The sequence below is a fragment of the Dryobates pubescens genome, chromosome 4 (assembly GCF_014839835.1).
Source record: "Dryobates pubescens isolate bDryPub1 chromosome 4, bDryPub1.pri, whole genome shotgun sequence".
Taxonomy (NCBI): domain Eukaryota; kingdom Metazoa; phylum Chordata; class Aves; order Piciformes; family Picidae; genus Dryobates; species Dryobates pubescens.
The window spans coordinates 38,856,656-38,872,756 of NC_071615.1; the positions used below are offsets into that span (position 1 = coordinate 38,856,656).

The 16,101-nt window shown below is 40.4% G+C and overlaps 1 protein-coding gene across 1 annotated transcript in view; it reads right to left on the minus strand.

The window, feature by feature from the left end:
- Positions 1 to 6,679, minus strand: part of AGMO (alkylglycerol monooxygenase) — a 190,782-nt gene extending 184,103 nt beyond the window's left edge. The window contains exons 1-2 of the mRNA XM_009903069.2: positions 6,526 to 6,679; positions 524 to 654 (exon numbers count right to left, since the gene is read on the minus strand). Of these exons, the coding sequence (XP_009901371.2) occupies positions 524 to 654; positions 6,526 to 6,642 (248 nt within the window). The 5' untranslated portion in view covers positions 6,643 to 6,679. The remainder of the gene's footprint in view (positions 1 to 523; positions 655 to 6,525) is intronic.
- Between the last annotated feature and the right edge of the window lie 9,422 nt (positions 6,680 to 16,101).

The following is a 16,101-nucleotide window of genomic DNA, read 5'->3' on the forward strand; positions in this document are numbered from 1 at the left end:
AGGTTGCTCACTCTAGAGAAAAGAAGGCTCCAAGCAGATCTCATTACAGGCTTGTAGCATTTGAAAGGGAGCTACAGAACAGCTGAAGAGGGACTTTTTACGAAGACATGTAGTGACAGGATGAGGGGTAATGGTTTTAAACCACAAGAAGCTAGATTTAAATTACACATTAGGAAGAAATTCCTCACCATGAGGGTGGTGAGGCACTGGAACAGGTTGTCCAGAGAAGTTGTGGAGTCTTCAAGTCTAGTAGTGTACAAAGCCAGGTTGGATGGGGCCTTGAGCAACCTGGTCTAGTAGGAAGTGTCGATGTCCACAACAGGAGGGCCAGGAACAGAGGATCTTTAAGGTGTCCTTCAACCCAAATCATTCCATGACTCTATGACAGTGAGATCCAGATATCTAACACAGGCCTTGATTAATCATTTTAGATTAGCAATAACAACTTCAATACACAATTCCCTTTTCTTCCATACTTTGTATTTGAAAAACAATTTTAAGCCATTATAATATGTATACTTACTCTGGCAGTCGAGACAGGATACCCAGAGAAAGAGAACTTATGCCATCATTGATCCGACCTGACAGCTTACGCTTCTGAACCCAGCTGACAGCAAACTCCAGCACAATAAAAGCAATGAAGAATGGAATACTCTGAAAAATAGTTTGAAGAACAGATGTCACAAGGCAAACAGAATTATATGTACCTTTCCTAAGACTGCAGCCACATACTTCAAGTTGGTTGGCATCTTACTACCTACTACTGTGATAAAGCTCCACATGAACCCTATGAATCAGAGCAATGAAGAATGCAATTTAATCCACAACACCAGCATAAATCCAGTGCACTAACCTCCTCCAATATTATTTTCTTTTGTATCTTCTCCACAAATTGTTAAATGGCATCAAAACACAAAAGTCTTTCCAAACTCATATTTTTCAGATTCAAGTAAATCAGTGAGAGCAGCAACATCTGCAGACTCCTCTAACCACAAGGTAAAACAGAATCTGCTTTTGATTTGTGTTTTTTGAATGTGTTCAGCCACTGAACTTGACATCCAACAATATTATCTGAAAGACACAGTAAAGTGAGTTTCTTCCTACTCTGCTTTTCTGTTGCCATGCTTTTTGCTACAGAGAGCAACAGCTCCTCTGTATGCATTTTCACCAGAAAACCCAGAAACTATGCAGCCCATTTTGATGTAGGTCAGACATCATGCTCTGCTTCCACACCAGGCAGCAATGATACAATGTTCCCTTTTTCCTTTTGAAATGTACTAACTGAAATACAACAACAAGCTAGACCAAAGCATCTCTCATTCACAGCACTGCTTCAGTCTAGAATTCAGTTCATGCTATTTATCTTGCAAACCACGTCAGCTGGCAAGCTGAAAAGGTACATCCATACCCAGCAGAGAAAGGTACAGCTGTGGCTACTGGTAGGATTGGTAATATTGTGACACCACCATTTTTCATCAGTGGAGAGAGACTGTTGCAGCTGTTCTCAAACTTTCACAGGCAAGAAAGCAGGACTGAACAACAGCAACTGGTAGAGTGCATGCATTTTTACTGATATTGGAGTCCCTGAACTTCATGGGTAGAGGGAGCAATGAGGCAGTGACTGTATATCAGCCATTGCCACCAAAATCTAGGAAGCCTGTGGCAAGGAACACAGGAAGGAGCCATTTCACTTCTCTGTGTACCTGAATGTTCCTTCCACTGTTTCCTTCAGTCTGCAGAAAACTTGCTTGTGACCTTGGAGACTTTCAGACAACTGTTTCTTGGCAGTATTAAGGCATAATATTCCCACCACATTTTTCAGGGTAGGAGAAAAGCACAACCAGTGAGACATTCTGCACTGTTATGGAAGGCATCATACAGCCAAATCTGCCCTGTTACTCATTTTCTGTCTTCCCCTTCAAGAGGCCTACAAATACATACTGATTCACAGACTGAAGCCATCCAAACTGGACTGCTGTAGAAGAGAGGCTGCTGCTGCCTGTACAACATTTTAATGGAAGAAGCAACTTGCTGCTGTGAATGCCACTGCATTTTGAAGGGTGCTCATTTTTGTTGCCAAGTGAGAGAGGATCTGGGAATTCTTACTAGACTGGGACACTAAAGAGCCTAAGATGGATATAGACCAGATTGCTTAGCTGAAGAATTGGATGATTCAAACCATACAAGCAGCAAAAGATTTATAGCATCTAGGAAATGTGAAAGTTCATAAACTTCAGCAGCTCAGGGTTAAGTTACAATAACAGATGAACAGATATCAGTATCAACGTGGCACTTTTTAATTTAGATGCCTAGCTTGTTCTTTAATAGGCTGTTTGGGATACAAACTAACACAGAAAATTCTGAAAGCAAAGAAAGACCAATGGGTAAAGCCTAAATAACACCCAAGAAAATCTGGACATTTGAAATCAATAATAACAAAAGAAATAGAAATCAAACTTTCCAACCTTCTACTTGAAATCATTGAAATTGTCTAGGGAAATATAAATACTCCTGTCGCTCTAGCTGCTTCATTTCCAAGCAGGTAAGGCTTTCAAGATACTTTTCTTAACTGTTGTAAGCAACTGGACATTTGAACAGAGATTAAAAGTGTTTTATTAAGAACAGCTAAGAAACACTTGACCACAATATTAGGAGCCAAGTCTAGCACTGAGAACAGGCAGTTCAACGTTAAGAACAGCAGACGCTGCACCAGACTCAGGACAGAAAAAGTGGGATGTTTAATTATGAAATCAAGAGTGTGTAGAAAATACACAATGTATATAATCTATATAATGTTTTGCTTTACCCAGCAACCTCTAAAATGGTTTAAATACTTGACTTTATACTAATACACAGTAATATAACTTCTTATCCATTGACTTCACTAAATATTGTCTTCCCACCGTGAAGCTGTGAGACAGCCAAGCATTTGACAGCACTTTTTGATTCACAAATAGGGAGTATCATAGCAAGGAGGACAGGGAAACTTTCAGCCTTAACCTCCTGCCCATCCAGGAGCTTGCAAAAGGTAAGATTTATGGCACAGTATCTAAGAAATTACTGCCTCTCTCCCACATTCAGCTTTGTCCAGAGCAGATCAAAGGCATCAATTATGTCAAGACTAGTATGTATTATTTATGTAACCATAATACCTAACAGCTATTGTCATGGAGCAGGATCGTGCTGTGTTAGATGCCCTACAAATAGAAGAAAGACACAACCTGTCCCAAACACTTCACAATCTAAGGATGAGATGTTAGCAGAAGGATAAGGCAAATCATTCAGGAAGAAAAGGAGAGAGATAATAGTCCCACTAGTTTAACCATTACTTCTCTCTATTTGTTTAAGTGAAAACTACCATGAAGACATTTAAGGGATCCATTGAGGGTAAGCAGCTCTGCGAAATTTTTCAAGGGTTGCCCCCACAAAGTGCAACAAAGTTAAGAAACAGCCACAGCAGACATCACAGGTCAGAGACATAAGCTGGATCCTTCTGCTATCTTCTGGTCTGCAAATGTTTTACTCTCTTGGTTTGGCCATTTCTTTCTCTTCACCCATCACCAGAAATACTTAATGGAGATTTGCATTAGTTTGGGGTTTACTTGAATAACAGATCCATAACTTAAAAGTCTTACTCTGAGCACGCAGCAAGAAGGGTTCCCTTATAAGTAACCAGCTCTTGCAGAATGCAAAGGATCATTTAAGATCAGTTTCTGCTTTAGACAGTTAAAAAAAATAATATTAATACCAAGCTGAAACTCAGCATATATTCATGGGTTTATTTCAAGCCTTGAAACAGTTTCTGTTTTCTTAAGGTCCCAGATCCTTACACCATAAGAATCTCAGCTTTCATGTAAAACTAAATACAAAGGTTCTGTGCCTCATTATTTAAAAGCAAAACCTAAAATGTGAATTGAGTGTAAATGTGAATTTAATCTTCAGGCTCTCAAAAGCAGAATAAATAAAGAAGAAAAACAGTGATTATCAAATTTAAGCCTTTCATTCTGGTGCTTTTAGCAGAAGGAACTATACACTCTTTTCCTGAATTTGACCATGAAAGCCTTTACAGAGCACAAGTGATAATTTCAGACTGTAGAACGGAGCAAGGTGAAGTTGTTTTTCCATGAACACTGTATCCAGCAATCAAAAAGTAGCATGTGTCCATCTTTAGATTATGAGAGAATACAAAAAACAGAGCATGCAGAACATAGTCTTGTACCTATAGCAAAGCAGAGGCTCATAAAAAACAAGGTAAGCATTTTAAGAGTCTGGGGTAGTCTACCCTGAAGAAAGAACTTTGACTTACGCTTTCTTGTCTCCTTCTAGAAAGAAAAACCAAGGCTTTCAAATTCTACATGACAAAAGCTCACATAAAAAGAAATTCTATGATTATGGCCCAGGATTTGGACCCCTTTTCCCAGAATTTTGGGGATTAGATGGAAGGGCGACATTTCCCTGGACACTGCTGCAGAGCTTTGCTACTAGTCACTGGTAGCTTATCAGATAGTGTTTGAAATGTGACTAAGGGCCTTCATGTACAGCTCTGCCATGACAACTTAAACTAAGTTATTCTGTTCTCAAAATCAGAGCTGCTTCATCTACTGCTTCATTTGCTGCAAGATATAACAGCAAAGCCTGTTCTGGCTCAAAGAAGCTACTCTGCACTAGAATTAACTTTTACGCTGTGGGGCTGCACTCAGACATCCAATTCTGTATTTGGACCAACTCAAGGTGTTACCACTCCAAGCCCTACCTCAATGGCTCATCAAGTCATGATCAAATGTAGCCCTGCTGAGTCCAACGGATCTGCTGCTCTTTCTATTGCTCCCTAAACAATTCAAGAGAAGCTGTCAGACCAGTAAGTCAAGTGACAAGCACCTGGAGAGGCACTGCCCACAAACACATGGCCAGAAGAAGAGCCATAGAGTTAAGATAGTCAAACTGCTAAAAGACTTTCACACACACAACTAACCAAGCATCAAAATATCTTTTCTGGCAACAAATGCACTAAGGGGGGATTCTAGTGCAACTAACTCCAAACCAGCAATTATATTAACATATAACCATAACGGAAACCCTTAGTGTATTTGGGGTTTTTTGCAAGATATACATTTCCTTACAAATTTATCACAGTGGTGCTCTGCAACAGCAGAAGTCTACAGGCACTTTTGTAATGCAAGGAAGTTCTCAGTTGTATGCTCAGTAAAGACAATTCCAGGTTTGGCCAAGATCTGAGCTGAATATCTCACAGGTCTGCATGGAAGATGAAAGCCCAGGGATGTTAAGGAATGCTGCTGGCAAAAAGTGAATGATACTCAGGCACATGGGAATAGTAAAAGTGCCTGAGATAGGAAATAGAGCTGGAGGAAGAGACTAGCTAATCTAGGCAGAACTGTCAAACTCTAGACAGTCTTCCTCTGTCATGCTGGTGTAGCATAATTGCAAAATGCCTCTGAGGAAAGCAGTGCATCGACCACATACTGCACACAGAGGGTGGGTTTGCAGCAGCTGTCTGCTTACCCTATCCCAAAGGGCAACATTTGCTGACAGACGTCATCAATAGAGGTACTGCTGCACACCACAATCCGCAGAAAGCTGCTGATGGTGCTGCACTGCTCTGCACAACCCACAACACCCTCACTGCAGCCCAACAGCAGCTGCTGCACAGCAGTCAAAGGTTTACCTGGCTGAGGAGCTAGTCAGAGCTACCGGGGCCCATACAAAAGCATGGATCTTCAGTGAAGTTGGGCTAAATTTACTTTCACACAGGCAAAATAGCATTTATCTGCTGTCTCTCTGGAAAGCTCACATCGCTTGCAAGCTCAGCAGGAGCCAGGTAGCAAGATATGTGCAATAGGTGGACAGAAGGGAGCAAAGGTACTTTCATGGAAGCTAGCAGGGCAGGAGGGGAGGGAGGGGTATGCTGCTGCCTGCTGACAAAGGAGTTCTCACCCCTGACCTCTGTACTCTTCCCTTGGAGCTTTAGGAGACAGCAGTGTCCCAGTACAAATATTTGCTTTCATTTCTCTTAATCTTTTTTTATTTTAAGTAGAAATTTTTATTTTTCTTTCTTTGACTGAACTTGTCACATTCACCTTAAGGGCATAAGGAGGCCTTACTTTGCTTGCTTTAAGAACCATAACAGCCAAACCCAAATATCATGTTCGCTGGTTTACTCAGTTCAGTTTGCTGTCACTATGTCCAGCAGCAGTAACAAACCGAACAAAGTTAGCACCAGCCCTCAGCTATCCGGGGTGTTTGTCTGAACAGTTTCACTGCTGCTATCAGAAGAAGCACCTGAGCCTTATATAAAACACATTAGAGCGCACGGTTCCATACTCAGCTGACGCCCTGCAGGCAGAGAGCCCAGGAGTGAAAGTGGTGGGAGAAAGACGAGATATTTAGCCCACCTCCAGGTGCCCTTTCGCGGACATTGTTTCCTTGGGCCACCTGGGGCGTTGGATGACAGGGTGGGCGGAGAGGAAGGCGAAGGATGCTGCCGAGGGCGGGGAAGGGGACTCTCACCTTCTCCACGTAGTCGGGCACCTCCTCCACCGTGCGGAAGGAGCTCTCGCCGGGCGGCAGCACATAGAAGAGAGCGCGGAGCTGCTGCCCCGGCGCAGTGGCCCTCGGGCCCCCCATGGTTCCGCTGCGCTCCGCGGCCGCCTGACAGCGGGAGCCAAGCCAGCCTGCCTGCCCGCCCTCCCTGCGGCGCAGCGGCGCCGGCGCCTGCCCCGGGCACGGCCCCGCGCTCGGACCTTTAACTGGGCCTGGCAGGCTTTGGCTCTTCCCCATGGCGCTGAGCGGCGTGAAGGCTGTTTGGGGGAAAGCCTCGAATTTCGTACTTCTTTAAGTACTGTGCAATGAACCTCCTGCGTCGCAGGTTTTCTTGCGTTTTGTTTTACCATGTATGTCATCATGTGTGTGACCCACTTCTGGGACCCAGGAGAACGCCCTTGCGCACCTACCCACTGCCCGTCCTGATCCCGTCCCATCCTCACAAATCACTGAACAGCAGAGCTCAGCTCATCCTGCTTCACTTCTAGACAGGTTTCCACACGCACAAAAGTACTGCTCACGTTTTTGCTACTGCATAGAATAAAAGAACTATATAAAATGTTAAAGGTTTTGAGAGGAGAAACAAACCCAAGTGTGCATATTGGCTTCTTTGCTCAGCTGTATGGGTCACTCCAGGACTCTTCCCATTTAAAGTTTTCTTTCTAAACCTTCAGAAGGGTGTATCACAACTCAATTAGCTATACCTCCAGTTACCATGACAATACTGTAGGTAGCCACCAGAAGCCATCTATTTTGTTATTATTTAGAAAGGAATAAAAACAAAGACAAAGAAATGGGGGGGAAGTATGCTAGGTGCTTGTAGAAATTACTTTTAGAAACTGGAATAAGGACAGGTTTTGTACATTCAGGAGCTCAGGAGCATGCATTTCCCTGCCAGATGTTTGTCAATCACACTTGATATGTTTGGCATTAATACAAATAATAAGCTGTGTGATAAAATCAGTTAGCCAGAAATAAAATAACAAAATGTCCCAACAATACCCTCACCACAAAAGTTCAGTTCTACTTATGGTCTTTGCAGAAGAAATTGACTGTAAACCCTGCTGTAAAGGATTGTGCCACAGTTTAAATCCCACCAGTTATTAAATTAAGGAAAACTTTCTACTTTGAATCAGCTCTTAATTTTGGAAAGGAACTATGACAGGTAGATTCAGCTGAAGTTACTGTTTAGAGAAAGAAGCATATGCAGAAATTCGCATCAAAATAATAGAAGTAATACATATTTGTGCTGTTTGTATTAAGTGTGTTGCCATTTAAACATCAGTATGTGGAGTGGGTAGATTTAAATTGTATTCTACAGATAGAATAATATAACAATACTGTAGTGCATGGCTGTCAGAAAGTGACTGGAAGTACCAATAAAATTGTTCTAAGCTGAACAAAGAACACATATTTTAACATGGCATTAATGGTAAAATAGGTTTCAGCACTTCTTCGTACAAATAGTTTAAACAAAAATTTATAAACTCATTGAAATAATTGTAAAATATATCCTAGTGGTCTCAACTTCAATGTTGATTTATGGTGATCTGAGGTTCTTCTAGACTCCTACTTGCTAACTTCTAAAATCTGACTTCATCTAAATTACAAATTTGCTCAAAATCAAATAAATCAACAGCACTTGGACTAGCTCTTAATTGCAGGCAATTACATATGGTAGAAAACATTTGCTTTTTCACTTCAATTAGCCTAAGTATTTCTATGATGTTAATCTCACACTCAGACTCCTTGAACTCACCCTGACCTCAGCCACACCATCCCAGCAGGCCACACTGAGCTCTTAGTTGCTCTGATGCTGGTGTTCATCTTGCTCCCTTATCAACTCAAACTTAATTGCACAAAAAAGAAACCTAAAAGATTATTAGTGAGCAATATCTGTGAACCACTCTGGGGTAAGAACAATTACCAGGGAAAAAGAGCTCATGGCCTAACAAGGTAAGATACATTTCAGGTGCCTTGGAATCACTACTTCATAACACTTAATTTTGGAAAAGGAGAGAATCCATCCATTTTTGGGGGGACTCTATACATCTTAAAAAATTATTTTGGATGTCCATTTCAGTGTAAATTGTCACCCAAGTATCACCCTACTGAAATTCATGTTTTCATAGCTAGAGGAAAGTATTCAAAGTTGATAATGCCTCACAAGGGAGACAGATGGGTTGTGTTTTCCAGCTTCTGTGTCCAAGGAGAAATAGATAATAGCACTACAATAGCTGTTAAGGAGAACATCTACAACGTCTATTAAAGAGACAAAACAATTTAAAATCCTATGCTATTTTAGACAAGCTTCAGTAATCTGGCTCTACAAGTGTAGCTGCTGTTGACTCTTTAAGCCTTGAAACTTTCCAGTGCTCACTTTTTCTTTTTTAAGGAAAGAAATAGAATACAAAACATCTGTGAACACTGCTTTAGTTGCTTTGCTCTAGCCTTCTACCAGACAACACTTTCTCCAGTCAGTGACCTTGCAGAATTTTTTTTTCCCCCAAGGGTTGATTTTCACAGTTCTTTTTTTTTTTTTTTTAAATTTTCTGAAGAGAGTTGAAAAACTTGTTGGGGTTTTGTCTCATTATAACTGAAAAGCAGAAAAGTAGAGATTTCCCAGCCTATGCTGCCATTAAAAATGCAGAAGGATGTTCTGTCTGGAGACTGGGATTCTACTGTTGACTAGTAGGTCACTCCAGTAACTAAGGCAACACAATCCTCTATTCTACTTAGAGGAAACTGGGGATCTGGCTTAACATGATCTGTAGGTGAATCATATTTTGTTTTCTCTGAAGAACTCCATCCCACCCACTCCACGAACAGAGAATGCCCAGACGCTTCCTGTTTGGGTCTCTCTGAGCACTACACCATCACTAAATAATAAACTCATAAAGGGAATTAGAGCAGGTTGAAATTGGGATGGGCAGTATAGTCTGCCTTGGCAATCTTTCACAGTAAACTGAATCGTATCCAGAACTGAGCTGGGCTTAGTAGGCTGTGTTCATGTAGCTGTATCTTTGAATATAGCAACACTTTCAATGAGTACACTCCGATGAACAGACATCAGAATTTGTTTTGTATCACTACTCCAGGTATTCAGCACCAACATTCTTGCTTGGCAAGGTATATCATTAGAGAAGCATTAAAGGCATCAGTGTTATTACAATACTGCTATTATAATTCATGTTGTCTTTGCCAGTGCTAAACATTGTCATTCTTTTATTTATTCATATTTTATGAGCTATATGCATTAATACATAATTCTTAACAACAACATTATATATACTCCAGAAACCTGAAGGCAGGGATGTTCTGCATATTAATCAACATCATGCTATGCACTTAGCCACTTACTGCTAACTTTCCATTCCTTCTATGTGGGACTGCTAACTATAGGACAGTTTTCATATGTGATCCTTCCAAGTTATTTACCCCAGGGCAATTTGTTAGCAAAATCAGTTATTCAAAGATTGGCAAGATGTCCAGAGAACATAATGCACCTTTCAGGCAGTCTGCTAGGAAAATTTACTGTAAAAAAAATCTACATTCTAGAACTATGCTTATATATTATTTATCCTATAACAGCTTGGTTTTTGCCCCCTTTTTTCCCCCATTCTCTCTGGAAACAAAGGGGGTTTTAAATTATTATTCTTAAAATTCCTTATCTTCCTTCTTCTGTCCCCTAGTGTATTGATCATGGGAATCATTTTCACCTTGGTGAGCCAGATGCTGACTTTCTGCTGGAAAATGCCTGAGCAACTCTGCTACTTCCCTCCTTACTTCTAACAGGCTTCCTCCACAATTTACCTACCCAGGCACAGAGATTAACAGGATTCACCCATGAGTTGATTCACCTCATAACCTCATGGAAGAAATTAAGCCAGAGACAAAATAGTTTTACATTGTTGTTCAAGCCCTGGTGGTCACTACACACTCCATGTTAACATGCTTCATCAGTGGAGGAAATAGCCCAGCAAAACAAAATGCTTAAACTCGCTTGAACTGTTCTGGACCAAAGTCAAGACAGACAGTGACAACAGAAAGGATGATCAGGACAATGTGGTAGTCTAGACTCTACCCCACTGAGGACAGCTTGGGAATTTCCGAGTATCACACTTGTCTCATTATCTCATGCCTGAGCTGTGTTGAAATACTTGTCAATAAACAAGCACATGATCTAACTAAATGATTGTTCATCCTGTCTGCATGCCTCCTTGCCTGGATTGCTCAGCTGCTAAGATCCTAGTCTGCCCCATCTATTGGGTGTTCAGCTATCAACCTGCTTAAGAGGCAAATTAACTGGGTCAGTTATTGGCACTCCCTAAAGCTGGCTTCTTGGGCTGCTTATCTCTGCACAAACTGAAAAAGCTCCAAGATGCTACTTCTAAGCCACAAGCATGCTCACAGCAGCTCATGCCTAGTTCTGATGCAGACACACAGCTGCCTAATGAGTCAGGAACCACTCATCAGGGTACTTGGGCAGGCTGAAGAATAAGGCAGAAACTTTGAAAGGATATTTGTATGTTATTATTTCAGCATTTTCTGTTCTTGAAGTACTTTAACCTTTTGTTCCTACTGAGGAAATATGTGTTTTGTTTTTTTGGTGGGAGAGGGGATGGGAGTTACTGGAAAAATAAATTCCAGCTTCAAGGAAGGCCTATCAAGTATCATTAGAAGAACAGCCTGCCCACCTGTTGTGAGCATTTCCAAATTTTATTTGGCATGCTCTGCTGTGCAATTTCTTGTACTGTGTCACTGAAAAATCTTATTTTAGTTTAATTTGTTAGAAACAGCAAGGTTCGAGTTGGTGCATGCTGTAACCTACATGGTACGTCAGCACTATATGGCTGAAAACTTCAGATTCAGGATAAATGTCTTGCACATCAAGATCATTCGATGAGACATGCTGTAACCGATTTCATAGTGGTTTGTACTATCTGACCAATGATTATAACTGTTTGTTATCACCAGAATAATCTTCCATATTTTTAAATTAGGAGCACATGACTATCAACATTAGGTAAATCCAGAACTACAAAACATCTCTTGGCATAAGCTATAGAACAGGCAACCAATTCACTGCATGTGCCCAGGCAAGAGTCATTTGTGTCATTTCTGAGTAGAAGTATAGGAAGTGCCACCTTTTAGGCAAGGCTAAACAAAACACTGGGTTATTTTTCTAATCATAAAGAACAGTCCTAAGGAAATTTAAAGGTCATATACATATACCTGAACCTCAGCAGAAAGACAGTTGTCATAAATTGATACTGAACATCTTTCTAAAAATATCTTCTAGTACCAGCAGCAAATGTACTTAATAGAACTCACTGGGTAACACTGTAAAGCTTGAGGTCTTCAAGCATCATATGACCTCAAAACAAGTGTTTTCCTTTACCCTGAGGAACAGGGTATATTTTCTTTTTCCTAGGAGAAATCACACACTTTCTGTGTATTATCTAGTCTACAAATCTTGAGTCCATGAGGGAGAAATTACTTCCTGTGGCTAACTCCCTTAAATAAACCACCGTGAGCTGAGAGCAATTAATACATATGAACAAAACACAGAGTCAAATTCATAGCTACCAGAGGGGGCAGATCACCTTTGGAAAGGTGGAAATCCTTGGTTTCTTTTCTTCTATTGTATAAGCCACCTGGGCTTCTAGCAGGCAACAAGCCTCCTGTGTCAAAAAGACTGGTAGGACATGGACACTGTCACCCCCACCCACTCCACAAAGGGAATCTACAACCCCTCTCCTCTATCACTCTGGAGCTAGAGCTCACCTCTGGCCTCTGAACTTTCCCTTAATAGAGTTTGCTCCCTTTCCTTACCTTCGAACCACTGCATTAATAGTGCAAATGCTGGTTTGAGGGCAAAGAAGGAGCCTTTCTCATGTGGTCCAAATCACAAGCTTACAACCTCCTCCTAAGTAGCTTCCATCCACCCACAAGAAACCTCTTACCGTTCTTTGTTATTCCAGTACATTTGATGTGCTCCAGATAATTTCTGTCACACATTGATTATCAGACTGTGCAATCTGGTCTTACCTAAAGACATTTCAACATGCTCTTCACAGTCCTTCTGGCTCTCTAATTACCAAAATGGCTGCTAGTTGCAATCCTACTGGCCTAAATAGGTGCTTTCCTAATTAGCAATCAGTTCAACACAGTTGCAGGCCCTTTTTAATCAGCACTCTCAGTTTCAGAAGGTAGTTAACTGAAACTGTTAGCTCCAGAAGGCACTAGAAGCTTTCAGAAACAACTAAAATCTGGACTCTAAATTGAAGAGAAAATGAACCTGCAAGACAACTTATTAGTAAATGCAGTATGATTTGCAAATAATTTTATGGAGGGGAAAAAACCCCAACTTTGAGGGAAGTATGCAAGTGAAAATTCATAGAAACCACAAAGTTTCTGGTGTATTTGAAATCTAGAGCAGAAACCTCATTAGATGTTCTGGTACAAGGTAGCATGTGATTCAGTACTGAAAGATTACTGCAGTGCACAATGCTTTCAGTGTTCAAGTGATTTATTTCGTGAGCTTAAGGTCCATTTCATGCCTCTCACCTTTTGATACAATATGAAAAGCAAGAGTTAAAATTTAGTGGATGCAATGACTGATTGACACGAGTATGATCAATTGAATTGCAAGTATGTTATGTATGTATGTTATGTACGTATGTTATGTCATGTTTTACCACAGAAAAAGCTTTTTTTGACTTTTTTTCTTTTTATAGGTCCTTCTTCCTATGTGATGAATATAAATGAAAAGATAAACAAAATTTCATACACGCATGCACATCACTTTGAGGAGAAACAGACCATCCACTACAAAATTCACATATGAAATGACTGTTTTTTCCCTTCTTCATTCTAGTTCCAAAACTTAGTTCTCCATATATTCATGAATGTTTCTAATCTCTTTTTATGTTCAGGGAATGAAATAGGCTTCAAATTTGTATGTCATAAGCATGGAATGTATTCTCTGTTATTTAGTTGTGGGGAATCCTTCCAGTGTTACAGAGCAACTTACACAGCAGCTGCTATCAAGATGTCTGCAAAGTCTTCTTTGCTGTGCTGTTTACCTGTTCTGAAACATTACTGGTTTAATATCTGAGCCAAAGCCCAATCACTACAGTAAGATTTGTACGGGTAGTGTTTTGGGGACTGCTTAGGGGTTTGTGGTTTTTTGGTGGCAATTTTTCAAGATACCGGGAGACAAAATAGTGGAAAATTAGAAAAAGATTTGCAAGAGACCAGATGCAACTATCAAGGTCAGTTCTGTCTACTTAGAGTAGGTTAGCAATGAATCAGCTCCATAATTTTGACATGAATCATCTCTCTAGCTTTCAAGAGACTGATGAGCTACCTGGGGAATGCAAGTTCATTCTTAAAAGATTACGAAATCTAGCACAATGTGAGGATTCAGTCTGACTAAAACACCACCATAAAACACACAATTTTGCACTTTTTTTTTAAGTTAAAAAAAAAGGAAGTCCATTGACCTCACAACACTCTATAGTTGTATATTGGTGAATAGTTTACAGCATGCTGCTCAGTCAGTGAAACTCCTGTCCACAAGTTTAAGCCATTTCTGTATCATTCTTTTTCCTTTCTTTTTGGCCACAGAGAGGTATCTCTTCAGATGTGGATTGCAGTGAGAGGAAGGGATGGGAAGTGGGGAAAACAAGAATAAACACAGACATTCCTCTACCAACTCTTCAGAATTCAGAAAAAAAGTTAACATTAACTTCAGATTCTCTTTGAGTAGTGCTACAACCCTTGGAGTTCAGGTGTTGTCACAATGCACAAGGCATTTGAGACACATTGATCAGTGTCTCCAGTTTAGCTTCAATATTTGTTTTGCCTTTGTGTTTTTTCCAGCTTTTCTTACCTTTCAACCTGAGCAAACTCACTTTTACTCTAGTTTAGTGAGCAAAGCAAACTGTCAAAGAAAAGCTTTCTTAGAGGATTTTCCCCCTTTTATTCTGGTTGGTTGGTTCGCTTTTTCTCTTCCAGACACCAGATGTAATGATCCCATACATATCTGTATTTGCTTTAGCATTGAAATGCTGTGGCTGGTATGAGGACCTGCAATGTGTAATTCTGAACTAGCAGGTATGCAAACAGTGTGAAAATGTTGGTATCTGTCACATCCAGTCATTCTGCTCCAGAGAAGCACATTCTTACAGAAACTTCCTTCACAGACATCTTATCTTACTGACACTATCTCATTAAAAATGTCTTGGAGCCTATGCCAATTGGCCTTTCAGAAGCGGGGAGTTTTTCATTTGTATTTGTCCAAGTGAGAAGGGAAATAATCTCTATGTTATTTCTCTTGGCTGTTTTGAGCAAGTGAAATTCTCTGAATTGTTCCACTGCTCACATAAGTACATAATCTAATTTTGTTTTTCTGACTCACACCTCTGTGGGATGCTTAAGCCACAGCAGCAGTGTGAGCACAAACAACAATTTTATCAATTTCCTATGGAAAAGCAAAAAGCTAAATGTGAAAGTAGCATTCTAGCTCAGATCATTTTATATCTAGATGTTCTCTACGAGTTTCACCTTTACCTTCTAAATGTTTTACCTGTTGAAAATGTTATGATCAAGTTCAATTCTCCAATTGATCTGGGGTGAAAACTAATTTCAAAATCACCATTTCCACAGAACAAGTATTACATTGCCCAAAATGTTCACAGGTTGAGTATTTTATGATGACAGGTATAATGCAGATATAATCTATGAAGAGTTCTGATGAATTGTGTGAATTAATTTCAGAGGAATAGAATAGAATAGAATAGACCAGACCAGGTTGGAAGAGACCTTCAAGATCATCACGTCCAACTTATCATCCAACCCACCTAATCAACTAAACCATGCAACCAAGCACCCTATCAAGTTTCCTCCTGAACACCTTCAATGATGGTGACACCTCCACCTCCCCAGGCAGCCCATTCCAATGGGCAATCACTCTGTGTAGAACTTCTTCCTAACCTCCAGCTTAAACCTCCCCTGGTGTAGCTTGAGACTGTGTCCTCTTGTTCTGGTGCTGGTTGCCTGGGAGAAGAGACCAACGTCCGCCTGTTTACAGCCTCCCTCAGGCAGTTGTAGAGAGCAATAAGAATGATTTGATCTCAGATGTTGCTAAGTCTTCTTCTGATTTTAGAAGCCACAATCATACCAAAAATTATCTTAAATGTCCTTAAAAATAATACATTCTTACTGCCTTGAGTATCACAGCATTGCTTGTAAAATGAAATCTCATTTTTTTTGCCAGGATAGGACGTGCTTGGACTTGAATTGGAGAAGATCAGAGTGATCTTCTCCAAGCTGATGCATCACTTTTTTGTACGTTGCCATCCTTTCTTCGTATTTGATAGACACAATGCCCAAGCTTGATTTTATCGATGCTCATCTGGAGAATTTGACATAAGTCAATTGATATGTGGGGTAAAGCTGTCAACTCAGTTAATAAAAATTGCAAATTGTATTTTATGTAAGTAATTGTTGCAATCACACGTGGTATTCCTGATTCAC